The 14047-nt window shown below is 37.6% G+C and overlaps 1 protein-coding gene across 8 annotated transcripts in view; it reads left to right on the forward strand.

The window, feature by feature from the left end:
- The window catches only part of LOC134528303 (eukaryotic translation initiation factor 5), a 69703-nt gene that overhangs the window by 34838 nt on the left and 20818 nt on the right, over nucleotides 1-14047 (forward strand). For 2 of the 8 annotated variants that reach the window (XM_063361808.1, XM_063361812.1), the window contains 3 exons: nucleotides 7342-7456; nucleotides 11261-11619; nucleotides 13015-13299. In XM_063361808.1, coding sequence (XP_063217878.1) covers nucleotides 11463-11619; nucleotides 13015-13299 — 442 coding nt within the window. In that variant the 5' untranslated portion in view covers nucleotides 7342-7456; nucleotides 11261-11462. Of the gene's footprint in view, nucleotides 1-1035; nucleotides 2149-2575; nucleotides 2826-2920; nucleotides 3000-7341; nucleotides 7457-11260; nucleotides 11620-13014; nucleotides 13300-14047 lie in introns of those variants that run through there. The other 6 variants (XM_063361815.1, XM_063361811.1, XM_063361810.1 and 3 more) reach the window with 6 other exon arrangements.

The raw sequence follows: 14047 nt of genomic DNA on the forward strand, positions 1-14047 counted from the left end.
GATAATAAAAACTTGCGTTACTTTTCACCGCTATCATCTAATGTACAGTAAATATTGGTTCAGAAAATTTGAGACGGAACACAAAATGCAAGAGAGTTGTGATAAATTTATAGGGAAAATACCTCAAATAACAGTAATTACTAGAAAATTGGATAACCAACATAACGGCGCGAGAAAGCATTTGGCCGCCAAAGTTTCGTTTTATGTTGAGCAGTGAAAGAGGTGAAATCATATAATTTAATGGACGTTTGTAAGTATTAAAAATTCTACACGTAAATTACCGCCTAACGTTCCATAGAGGCACGTTTCCGACGCGAATTCTGCTCGCAAGTTCGATGGCCCGGTGTGTAGAGGTGAAGATGTATGTGATGCGCCAGCCGGTGTCGCCCTTAGTACCAGGCGGGCCACCTTAACACAACTTGAAACTGACGAAGTGTAAGATTCTACATAGCGTGCGTGTTTGAAGTAGTGTGTTTGTGCGTTGCGGCGGGCACACACTACAACGCCGAAATACCGCAACGCCGAACGTACAATAACGCCGATTGCCAAATTGACTACAACGCCGACAGCTATAAAACTGCTGTGTACCACAACGCCGAAATACAGTAACGCCGAAAAATGTAGCCTAACCTAACTTGGCAGTCCTGTAATGACTTTTTTCGGCGTTAATGTATTTCGGCGTTAACGCCGAAAAAAGTCATTGCAGGACTGCCAGGTTAGGTTAGGCTACATTTTTCGGCGTTACTGTATTTCGGCGTTGCTGTCAATTTGGCATTCGGCGTTATTGTACGTTGGGCTTTGTGGTATTTCGGCGTTATTGTACGTTCGGCGTTGTGGTAACGACCCCGTTGCGGCTACACTCCTGGAGGTAGTGTGTGTGGCGGCGCGGTGTAGGAATGCGGCCATCGCGCTGCCGGTTCCCTCCACCCCGTGTCCTTGGCGAGTGTGACGTGGCTTCCTGTCCCCCACCCCCCCCCCCCCCTTCTGAGTTATTATGGGGGGGAGGGGGCATGGTTGAGCCGCCGTGCTCGGTGCCCCTCGAACCGTGACTTAGTGCGTCGTGGCGTGTCGTCGCTCGTCCTCGTCCGTCCACGTTGCTGATTCCAGATATGCACCAAGAAAAATATTTCCAAAATGGGAAAAATACAAGCGAAGTTATTTGCGTTTACCAAATTTGCATTACAAGTGTAACAAGAAATAATGCCGTAAGACGTGGTTAGGTCTTGCAGCTCACTTGTAGCATTTTTCATGTTTAATTTATGTGGATGTTCGTCTTGTTTGTGCGCGGTGCAGCCAGTCATGAAACAGGATATCTGTAGTTCATGGAAAAGTAACGAAACTAAAGGACTGGTCACGAAAGTCAAAAATAATCCCTTTAATTAGCAGCTAAGGTGCTGAAGTCACGAAACTTTAAATATACGTTATATTGCATTCTGCTGGCATATTTTCTCTTTACGCCTCACTTAAGTTTTTAGTCATGTGTAGACTTTTACTCACTACCATTTGATTTAAAAAAAAATATATTGTAGGAAAATTTTGTTAAATGTTCTGAAAAGGTCCATAAATCAGTTCACTATGTATTTGTTGAAATAGCAGACCCGTGATACCATGCAAAGTACCAGTGCTGGTATGGCTACGTATCTGTGTCTGTTTAAGCTACGAGTTTTGAACAACGCAATCATCGGACAACTTTTCAACTTCCTGCGTTTAGCTTGCGTTTCCGCCCTCTATATTTAAAACGAAGTGTTCAAAGTACTTTTAAAGAAGCAGATGTAATGTGAATAACCGCCTAAGATTATATTTTTAACGCATCCATTACGTTTTCACAACATTTATCATCACAAGTCCGAGGAAGAAATTATTTTTCTACAGTTTTAGAGATCAAAGTTGTGGGGTTGACGGTGCGGTTATACAATTACACGGCCTTGGTTTTCTTGCGTTAGTAGCGTCCTTGCGCTATTGCGTAGTTTATAATCTCGGCCTTAGTAATATTAGTAATTTCGCTTGTGTTCGTGGTAGCCTCACAACGAGAAGCCCGTGTTAGGAATAAGACATGAGAGTCTAGACAGTAGAAATTGAGAACTTTTACGTGCGTGACATCAATAGACGGCAGAGGATATGTCCAGTACCAACGTTACGGCAATTAAAGTTAGTACTTTTCTCTTAAAAAATTTTTTAAAATCGTTTTACAAATTTATGGTTAAACTGCCCGTGCCGCAAAATTTCAAATAGGTGCAAAATGTTACGTCACCTGATTTCAGTTTTCCTTGTTTCCCCGGTCACTCCATGATGCAAATGCTATGATGCATATTCCATTACCCTCGGAAATCCAACCGACAAAAGGAAATACATTCAAAGAAAACAGAGGTTCTACCCCTGAAATTTTGTGTACGCTCAATGAATGTATTCATATTATTGTAGGGACACGGTGTAATGCTGAATGCTATTGCTCGGGTTGGAATGAAAGAAGTTAATTATTTGTATTTATTTATTTAATTTTTTTTACATGCCCACCGAGTCTTGAGACTTGAGGTGGGCACGACACAAAACGAGTAAAAAAAAAACACCGTCACAGGATATTCGTAAAACACGGTGGATTGTGGCCGTGACGTGTGCCAACCCGCCGACAAAGCCCCGCGGTCGGTCGGCAGCGAGAGGTCGAACCCGGCCGCGCTGCAGCCCCGCGCGTGCGCCCCGCTCCGCCGTCGATCGACCCCCGGGCCCCAGGAGCCACCCCCGGCCCGCCAGTGCATCTCCGGCGCGGGTCGCGGCAAGGGGCGGCTTCTGTTCCTGCTCGCCTGTGGTGGTGGTGTTGTGTCTCTCGGGTGAGCTGCCTCGAGGGTCCCGTCCCCCCACGCCCCTCTGTTGCCCGCCCCTGGTCTATTCTCTGACTGGGCTGTTTCTGTTCCCGGTGGCGCAGCAGCAGGTCTGAACCAAGGACTGACAGCGGGCGGCGCACCCCCTATCCTCCGTCAAACATATGGTGCTTCCCGGCACAGGTGAGGGGCGATCTTCCTCAAATCCTTCTTCTCGAACGAGTAGGCTTTTTTGTTCGTGTGGACTTGCACTACGTGGTTCCGGAACCCAATTTCCCTTGAGATATCATTTTCCATCGATTTTTGGTACCTTTGCACTGATGTAGGGTGTTTTTTTTTGTACAGTGGTTCAGAACACCTTGTTCTCTACACACGACTCTTTAACGCTACAAACAGTGTTTCCGCGAAATCATCCTACTGAGTACATATTATGGTATTACTGGTAAAAAAATTTTTGTTTGGTTGGGCGTAGCACACATTGCGTGCTGTTTCGTGCCGTGTGTGCATTTGATTGCGTCACGGAATACCTCCGCGTTCTCGTAGCTGAGGCGCGCGCAGTCAGTCAGTCAGTCAGTCGTCCCGTGTGGGTTATCTCTCTGATAAGACCCTGGACATCTAGTTCTTACTGCTCCGAGCATTTTTGTGGTGTCTAGAGCAGAGGTTCCCGACTTTTTTTTTTTTTTAGCAATTGCGTAGCATTTTACATTTTTAGAAACGTTGGTGTACCACTAGGCACTAGGACTACTTAAAATTAGTTTTATACTTTAGTATATAAGCTATGGATACATTTTTTTTTTAATTTAGTAAAGAATAAAATGTCTATTGCAAAACATTATTTATAACGCATAGCTCTGAAAACAGACAATTATAGACATTAATTTAAATTGAACATTACAAAAAAAAATTTTAGACAATCATTTCAAATTTAGTCCAAAAATCAAGATGCATAGAAAACTGCTATTTTTAGTGGGGAACAAGTTGCTGTTTGTCCAACATCAAACTTTTTAATATCAGGGTCAATGGAACTTGACAGCATTTGATCGTCTTATCACCTGCAACGTTGCCATGTACCATCAGTGGTATGCGTACCACTGTTGGGAAACCATGATCTAGAGCATTCTAGGTGCAGTTTGGACTTAACTTTAAAGGGCGAAAAAATGCGGTCGAGGAGTTTTTAATTAATCTCAGCTTTTTTTTTTATTGAGAGGGTGTAGAAGTGCATATCAGTTTACTTGCAATTTACTTTCTAAAATCATGTATGGTTAAAAGCCTGTTTCTTTTTCTAATGCATAGCTTATCTTGCCTTGGTGCTCTTATTAATGGGGTGCTCAATTATTCATAATGTTGGTTTTGTTGGTGTGTAAATATATATAATTTAAACCAGAAAGTAAGAATATGAGATTGATCATCCTTAACTTGTTTTTTGTACTATTGACATTGGCACATACTGAAATTCTTCTGGGGGGAGGGGGGTGTCTGGATAAAAGACTACAAAGGTTGATAAAAGCACTTTGTTAGGCATCTCCATCTTGCAATTTTGAATATTTAGATACTGCTTACAGTAAGCTTCAGTACTCAAATTTTTGGTTTGATATGGCATATGACTTAGCTTTGGCTAATTGTTGAAGTCAACGAGTGATTATATTGATAAAATAAGTTACTTCCTCGTGCTAACAGGCTAGAGACTGTTACTAATTATGTGGTTACAACAAGGTATAGAAGATCTGGGCGATAGAATTTATGCCTTGACATGCCAGAAATTGAGATAAATAGTTTAAGTTAGAATTCTAGTAAAAAATTGGAAAAAAATTAAAGATGAAAGGGCCAAATTCTCCTTAACATATCTTATCCCTTTTGACTAGTGAGCACAGATTTCTTACGCAATAGCCTAATAGCATCAACATTGTTTTAAGGGCACATTGTTCTTCATTATACACTCCCTAGTGGCATGTTTTTTCTGTGGTCCTGATTAACCAGGAATAGATTATCTCAATAATTTTTTTATTCTAAATTTTTCATAGAATGGACATTTGTTTAAGAAAGAACTATACAAAAATGACAACCCCATTATATAAACAATATTATCAAAACACTATCAGCCACTGTGGAATTACATGTATGTGAATGGAAAATGTCAGTTCAAATGGTGATAAAACTGATAACATTTAATGACCCCATTAACATCAGTAATGTCAGAACTGTTGATAATAAAATTAATAGCAACCATAATGTAAGTGGTATCTTTGTTCCTTGAAAGAATTGTTTGAGGCATCGATTGATGCCCACTGGCATACTGGGAGTTCTTGGTTTTGATTATGGACTAGTAAAGAAAAACTTACGTGTAAGCAAGTTCACTAGTTTGAGAACAAATAAAAAGAATTAATGAGAATTATTATTGGTTGCATTGATACTATCAAAGGTACCAATAATGTATTTGATTCAGACATCATTGATAGTATCAAATAACCAGTACTATATGGATGATTCATTATATTTGTCAAAACAGCTCTAATTCTTACTGTATTATGCACCTAGATCTACATTTATTCCTCATAGAGAAGTATTGTATAGTTATAAGTTCTACTGTAGGACTTCTTGGCATTGCTCTTAATATTTACAAGGCAATTTTACCTCTGTGATTATAAAAAAATTCCAGATATCTTGTGATGATATCTTTAATAAGGCAGACTATGAGAGGTAATTTGGTAGAGTATGTTAGTAATGACACTCATCAATGCTAAGAGAACTTTGTTAATTTTTGTGATTAAATCTGATTTGTGTTAGTGATCAGTAAAGGGAATGCCTGTTTTTTGTTAAGATAAAAATTAATATTTATTGGCAAAGAATAATTGGGTTGTGGTCATTTAAATTTGAGTGCATTTTATACATATAATTACTTTAATTTTACCTGAAGTTTGTTTAATAAAAGGCTCTAGTGAACATTGTGATAGGCATTTGCAAGCCCTCTAAATGTAAAGATTTAGCTTGGCTTCTGGGTTGTAGCCGTGTCCTTGTCGAATAATTCACCGAAGTTTTGGTTGACATTGCAGTCGCCATCATCAGGGAGGAGTTACCTGATGATGGCGACTGCAATGTCAACCAAAACTTTGGTGAATTATTCGCCAAGGACCCGGCTACAACCCAGAAGCCAAGGTACATACTTCAGACAATGGTCGTGAAAGCCTGTGAACATTATTACCCTCTAAATGTAATTGATCAATCCTACAAGAGAATGGTGTAAGTCCTTGTATTTTTTTCCCCGACCCTGACCCCTGTCTTTTTATCTTTCTTCCTCACATTGTTTTGTATTTTTTTGTGCTTATATTATTTTAATGAGGGTGAGATCAAACCTAGATGTTAAATCTAAATGATCTAAAGTTTTTAGTTTCATAATTTGTTGTATGTGGAAGTGACCCTTTCATAGTGTCTTTAATTGCTTTTTGAGAATTATTTTGAAATATATATATATATATAAAGTTCCTATTGATATACTTTTTTCCACAAATTCTAAATGTTTTATATTAGTGATTAGAGGTTATTTACTATTTTCTGTTAAAAAGTTTAAATATAGAATTGTGTGCCTTGATTAGATGGAAATAATGTTCATTCATTAGTATTAGTTGTACTTTTTTTTTCAGTGCTTAGAAATGGTGAATATGCTTGACCCGTTCATAATCATCAAATCCATTAGTAAAAATTACTCAATTGTTTCATCCATTCATTAATTTATTGTTAATGACTGTTTCCACTTTAGTAAACAGCTTCCATGTTCTTTATAATGCTACTACTCTCTCCCATTCTGCACTTCCATTTGAAGTAATGATACTTGCTATTAGATTTTGATATAAATTATCATCTTATCTATGGAAACTGTTTAAGATATCACCAAAAAATAAAGATAATTAATCCTAGGGGTTACTATCTAAAACATGTTTGAATTACAAGTTGATGAGCAGTTCTTGAGCAAAATTATTTTTTTACAGTCATGAAAGTATTCTATTTTTTTCTTAGGTATCTAATATGCTAACAAAAAAAATTTTAACATGTAGTAATTGGAAAATCACTGTCTTCGATTTTGTTGTGTTTGGTTTTTAACAACCAATTAAAATTGTCATATCAGGATGTGAATCCGAGAGCACTCAGTTTCTTTCTGGGGAATTTTTTTGTGTGTTTCTGCATAAGTAGCAGACACAGACACAAATTTTCTGTAGGGGCGATTTGAAGTGGAGGGGATGTGGTTGGCTGGAGGTTTTTTTTTTTGGGGGGGGGGGTGGGATGGAGGGATAGTTGGAAATTTAATGCAGTTTTGACCTCTTGGATTTTTTTTAATTTTGCCGTTAACGTTTATTGCTTAAATTTTAGGAGGGAGGCTTGTCATCCCATCACTCCACCCGTAGGACTGCCACTGTGTTCTGTGTAACGCGGATATTTCCATGGTACCTGCATATTATATAAAGAGCTGTTGGTTTCATTGCTGATGTTGCATGGCACTTGAAAAACTACACTCTGCATGTGTTTGTTGCAGAGACAACATTATCCAGAGGAAAATCTGGGAGTTTTCACATAGCTCAAGAGCCAGTTCGTGGCCAGGACTCAGGGTGTATGATTTCAACTAAGAGGCAGGAGCCTATCTGTTATAGGTGAGTTGCTTTCAGCCCCGTGCAAGTGTAGTGCTGTTGAGTTTTATCTGACAGTTCGCAAAGCAACAGAAATGAAAGCCAGGACCTAAGTGGAAAATAACACAAAAATTCAAGACAAAATGCATCAAAATTTACCTCAATTAACTCATTTTTATCTAGAGAAATGATAACTTTAATTCGTAAACATTTAGTTTAGGATTTATTCTTAAACAAGTTTCTACTATAAAAAAATTTATTTAGTTTCCAATGTATGGTTTTCTAAAAATAAAATAAAAAATAGTCAGTGTCTAATATCATACAGATGAACCAAGGTCTTTTTGAGAACAGTTAGGATTTCAACATTGTGATTTTACTTTTTTTTAAATTCAAATCAGTAGTTTTGTAATAAGACAGTGACAAAATGTAAACATAAATTTGAAACTTTTGTCAGCACCAGAAAGAAATTTCAACCCAATAGTTTTAGTACTTCCACGAGCATGGTTTCTTGTTTAGGTCATAAAGTGTAATTAATTGCTACAATTTGAGTAATTTTGCATACTTAATGCACGATACTACTGATATGTTCCACACTTGTAAAAATAAATATAACAAACAAAGAAATCTTGAAAGTTTTCACAGCGAAGTTGGTCAAAATACAAAACCATAAAATCTTTCATTTATAACAAACTAGCTATGTATTTTGCTGCATGGGTTGTACTCTGTTCGATTCTCATAAGTGAAGCACCTTGTTGCATACAACAATTTTTGTTTTATCAGGCGCAAGAACAAATAAAGCGGGTGGTTTGCAGACACTTGAACATGCCACGTACAATTGACCATGAGAAAAACATGCATTTTCTATATTCAGATCAGACCACAGACATTTAAGGATTGGCCTTGTGATTTGTTAATCGTAATGGCGAATGCAAGACTAATCGGAAATTGAATTTGTTTAAACTCAAAGGGTATATCGGTTGGGATCATCGAAATCCTCGTAATGAGAACTTCCTCAACTTTGAATTTTCCTTTGAGTATCATTGCGTGAATCACACTGATCATCAGTTTTCTTATCACCAAACACGTTGCATTGTTTTGGTTGGTTTAGATTTCGAAGCATGATGACTACCGGCCCAACCTTCGGTTGTAAATTGTGCGGTGGTAAGCTAGGCACATCTAAGGAGTTTAAAAATTCAATTGGATAGTTGGTGGCTGTGTCTTCGTTTGAATGAATGCAGAGTACCAACGATTTGATTCTGAATTAGGAAGTTTGTCATCCACATCTATGTTCTTAGCTGCCAAAATTGCTTGCTCACTCAACCATTTTTTATGATTGTGGTTAGCAATGATGTTTGGGAACACTTTGTTTATGAGCTCGTCTTTTGATGAGCCGAATTTGCAAAAATTCAGATGAAATGAAATCAATCCGCTCTTGTGTTTGAGAAGCACGAAGTCGGGCCATACTTACGCAGCGCTCTGTTCCGAAGCCTAATTGCATTACGGCTTTGTTGGGAAAGATTAGATCGTCTTTTTTGCAGCATTGTTAATAATAATACTCTCATAATAAGATTTATTAATAACACTCACACAAAACAAACAAATCTACCGGTAATCTTAATAGACTTTTTTGACAACATGAAACAAAAAAAAATGTACACTTTCGTGACTTAATGCTTATATACTGACAGGCAGCGGCACTGGAATTTTCAGAGTTTCTCATACATTCTGTGTTGTCAATCTTATTATTTTTTTTCTGTGGTAGTGCTGTAGTGTAATGTGATTGGGTGATTCACTGTTATTAATTTTAATGATAAAAGTAAACAATAAACCACAAAATTGGTAAAAACAATTGTCCCAAACATGATGACTATAAACAGTTAAGAGCTTTAGTTTTTCTTACTCTACTTTATTCTTTAGACTAGCTTCACGGCTATTGTTTGGCGGACATAGAGGAATAACACTCGCAGTTTATAAGTCTGTAACTTTGTATGTCTATGGCCAACCTGTGTGATATGAGCTGTCAACTGCGGAATATGGCGGAGTTCCAAACCGAATTTATTTTCAAATATATTATTTATTTTTTTCCTATGAATTTTTTTAATATTTTAATAGTTATTCTGCTATTCGGGGTGGAGACGAATCCAACAAATCAGAGATCATTAAAATTGGCCCAGCCGTTCTTGAGTTATAAATGGTGTAACTAACCCAACTTTGTTTTATATATATATATATATATATATATATATATATATATATATATATATACACACACACATACATAGATACATGCATACATACATAAGTACATACATACATACATACATACATACATACATACATACACACACATACATACATACTAATTGGTTATAGAAGTTTCAGAGTTGGGTTTATAACTTGATAGGTGGCATTTAAAAAAGAAGCAAGAACTTAGTCTGGAACTAAGTTGTTCACAGTCCAGCGAATCTTTTAAGGTCACGTTGCTCTTTAATGTACAGCTGTTTGATGTTGATGGTATGGTTGATTTAGCAGACAGGTGTTCACGCCATGGGAAACTGTATAATTATCAGGGTGCCAGAAAATCAGAGAATACTTGGTGATTTTTATGTTTGTTATTTGCAGAAATGCTTCGATGCAAGGGTTGGTATTTTGTTTGCTGTTGTGTCCTTGGATGTAAGGGCTGTATTGTGATTGGTCTGCAAGTTCACACAGCTGCCGCTTCTCTGCGTGGTTGTACGCAGTTATGTACAAGTGCTTTGGTTGCGCCGTTTGGGGGCTCGCTGAAAACAATTTTAATGGTATTGAAGGGGCAAAGAATTTCACGTCTGGATGCTGGGGCCATGCTGCAGTAAGCTTAAACCTTCATTTATTCATTTTCAGACTTTTAATTACCCCCAAACGTGCAATGTGGACCCATGGTGGCTGGTGGGTCCTCCAGGATGTAGTTTCAGTGTTTTTTGTACCTGGACAATGAAGTCTATACAACATTTTTTGTTAAGGCACAGGAGTGTGAGTAGCTGACGGTGAAAGTGAGCAAGTGGTTTTCAATAAATCATGTGATGGTCAAGTATTTTTAACCCGGAGAAGAATAAATTTCAGAAATCATTTCAAACTCTTTTATTTAAAAGTAACCATTCAAAGTTTTGAGTAATTTAACAGTCATTAACAGAAATTTACATCCCACTACCTCAGATAAAATATTTTTCAAAAAAAAATTTGTATATGCAAGGGACAATTGTCATCTTAGCCAGGCACGGTAGTGGTTGGTAGTTATAAAAAATGCTGGATATCATGTGATGAATCCTTTTAATAAGGGAGACTATGAGAGGCAATAATTCCTCAGAGTATGTACCTAAAATACCTACCTTTATATATATATGTATATATATATATATATATATATATATATATATATATATATATATATATATATATAGTTTGATTAAATTTATAATAATATTTGGGTTTGTTATTTGCTATTCAGAGGTACAGCCCATGCTGGATTATATATTACATCTAGAAAGCACATAAAATGGTTAATCATAGTAGTTTTTCTTAACATATCAAGACCATTGTTTGATGGGTGGCAAGTTATGCAAACCAACACCTTAGTATAATTAAACCTAACTGCCCTTGAGCAGACTTTGGTGCAGTGAGTTTCTTTATTCTCTTAAAGACAAACACATGTGCACAATTGATATAGTAGTTCCGAAACAACAACTCGGGCTATCAGGATTTTAAGTGGTGTTTTAAGCCCAGGGAAATGTTTTGTTCTTTGTGGTCATATAGTTTTAATGACTTGTTGAATATGTTCCATTTATTTTCCAGGACATCAAAATTTTCCAGTAATCGGCACCGGAAGCTACAACCATTCAGAGAAACGTGACTATTTTGTACCGAGAGCAACAGCAACTTTGTTTTGTCAGCCACATTTTTGTCGTCATCGTCTCTGTCATCCTTGCTGCCAACACCCCGTCCCCTGTTCCGTCGTGTTGAGCTCCTTCTCCGCTAGCTATTCCTTCCCGACAAGATGGGGAGCGTGAACGTCAACCGCAACGTCAGCGATGCCTTCTACCGCTACAAGATGCCCCGCCTCATTGCCAAGGTGGAGGGCAAGGGGAACGGCATCAAGACTGTTATCGTGAACATGGTAGAGGTTGCGAAAGCCATCGGCAGGCCTGCCACATGTGAGTGCAAGACTTAACCTCTACACACTTGCCTCAATTACTCTGTTACCTCTATGATTATAAAAAAAACTTATTGCAGAAGAGTTGTGAAGATATCTTGAATAAGGCAGACTATGAGAGGTTTTCATTTTTAAGATTGTTCATTTGTTGCTTACGTATCTTTTTGTTGATAAGTCTACATAATGTACTAAATTTTTGTATTACTGTGATGATCATGGGTGTATTATCTAACAGTTTCTTTCATAACATATTTTAAAAAAGTCCGGACTAATTTATTTATTAATTTCTAATCAGTTCATTGTAAATTTTCAACGTCACACATATCACTAGATAACTTAGAACAGTGATAAACATAATGAATTTTTGTCCACAAGGATTTGTTTAATGACATAAGTAACTGATCAATTTACAGACATTTAAATAGAAAAAAATTATCTTTTTCTTAAGAGTGTACAACTTTTTTTATATATATAAAATAAATTTTAACACAAACATTTATAATTTATGTGTAAAATGGCAAACCCATTTTACAATAAATATGTCTTGAATAATATTGTTCTTGCATTTTAATATGTATCAGTCTTTTGATGAACAAAACAAACTAAATTGAAAATGCTGGTATCGGTTGTTATAAAACTCGTCCTGTAGACGATGAATAGCCACGCGAGTGCTATCAAGCATCTTAAATTAAGTCCATCTCTTGTGTAGGTTGTAAGAAATATGCCAACTGAAACATTGCCCACGCTCTAATAATCGCTTGGCGAGTAGCGGGTTGAAGTCCAGCACATAATTATCATGTACATAAGATTTTTTTTCTCCTTCCAAAGGTGAATAGACTTCAGACGCCAAATAAATATTTTCTTAAGGTTTAGAAAAAATATTAACTTTTTCTATTTTTGTTTTTTTCCCCAAGAATTTGAGCACCATTTTCACTCACGATTTTGTTGCAGTTATGAGATTAACAACTATCTTGATTAAATCATCTTTTAGATGTAATAGTCATAATGATGGTGTTGCAATAAAAAAATAAGTGTGTTGAAGTTTTATAAAAGATTGAGAAAAGAAAGGAAAAAATTATTTGACATGTAAGGAATTTTTATTATTTCATTATGCCTTACTAATGTTTTTTCCTTGCATTGTTATAGGTTACTGGTACAAAAAAAACATATTTAATTAGACTTTGAATTTCTGGGCCAAATTAATTTTTTACTTTGTCACAAAATGAAATATCCAGCTGTTTCTTATTTTTATAGGTTTAAATTTCCCTAGTATGTACATGCAAAAATTGAAACCATAATGGTATACATTTTGTCACAGCTGTAGTTGTTTGAGCCTTGTTGTGTGCCATGTTCGCAACACTGAGTGGGACTGTGTGTGTGCGTGCGTGCGTGCCAGACCCCACCAAGTACTTTGGGTGCGAGCTGGGCGCGCAGACGCAGTTTGACTTCAAGAACGACCGCTTCATCGTGAACGGCTCGCACGACGCCGCCAAGCTGCAGGACCTGCTGGATGGCTTCATCCGTAAGTTCGTGCTGTGCCCCGGCTGCGACAACCCGGAGACGGACCTGCTGGTCAGCCAGAAGAAGGGCCTCATCAGCCAGGGCTGCAAGGCGTGCGGCTTCCACGGCCCGCTCGAGTTCAACCACAAGCTCAACACCTTCATCCTGAAGAACCCGCCCAGTGAGTGGCTGGTTCCCGTTTCGGTTCGCGAAAAGAATTTTAAGAATGCGTTTTGGTTGGACGAGCAGTTCTGGTTCCGTGTTTCGTTCAAAATGCCAAGCGTGAAAATGGCTAAAAAAGTATGTTAACAGAATAATTTTCAGTCATGAAATGAAACACCCAGGGTGTTACCTTCAACTCACTTCGCTTACCTTTCCGCGAACTTTCCAAACTATCCTCCGTTGGCAGTGAAAAACCATTGTTCGGAGATTTAAATTTTAAATTTTTCAAAAATTAAAAGTGCTTATTCGTGTTATCACCGCTTGGTTCACATCAATCCTGTCGGGCCCGTGATTTTTTTTTTTCATTGCACCGTTCGTTGAACTACCTTTTCCCTATGTATCATGTGTTCATTTCTGTTCCCATAGCTGATGTCAAATATATTCCCGCTAGTACGTCCAGCAGCATCAGACTTATATGAATATTTGATAGTCTTTATTTTGTATGATTGTGCGAGCAATTGACTTGTTTAAAACTAAAGTGCGGCCAACATTAGTGTGTGTGGTCTTCATGTGACAACAGCACAGCGGCATACATGCGGACGTAAAAAGTTTGGTCTCTTACGCTCCGTAGCTACAACTTAGCTTGCCATAGCTGATGTTTGTACAACAGCCGATAGCGTAGTCAGCTGCGTGCGCATCTCTTCCTCCCTCGTTTGGCTAACTGTTGGCACGTTAATCTCTTGTTTACCGGGTTGAAACAGACTTCG

This window comes from Bacillus rossius, chromosome 1, assembly GCF_032445375.1.
Source record: "Bacillus rossius redtenbacheri isolate Brsri chromosome 1, Brsri_v3, whole genome shotgun sequence".
Classification (NCBI taxonomy): Eukaryota; Metazoa; Arthropoda; class Insecta; order Phasmatodea; family Bacillidae; genus Bacillus; species Bacillus rossius.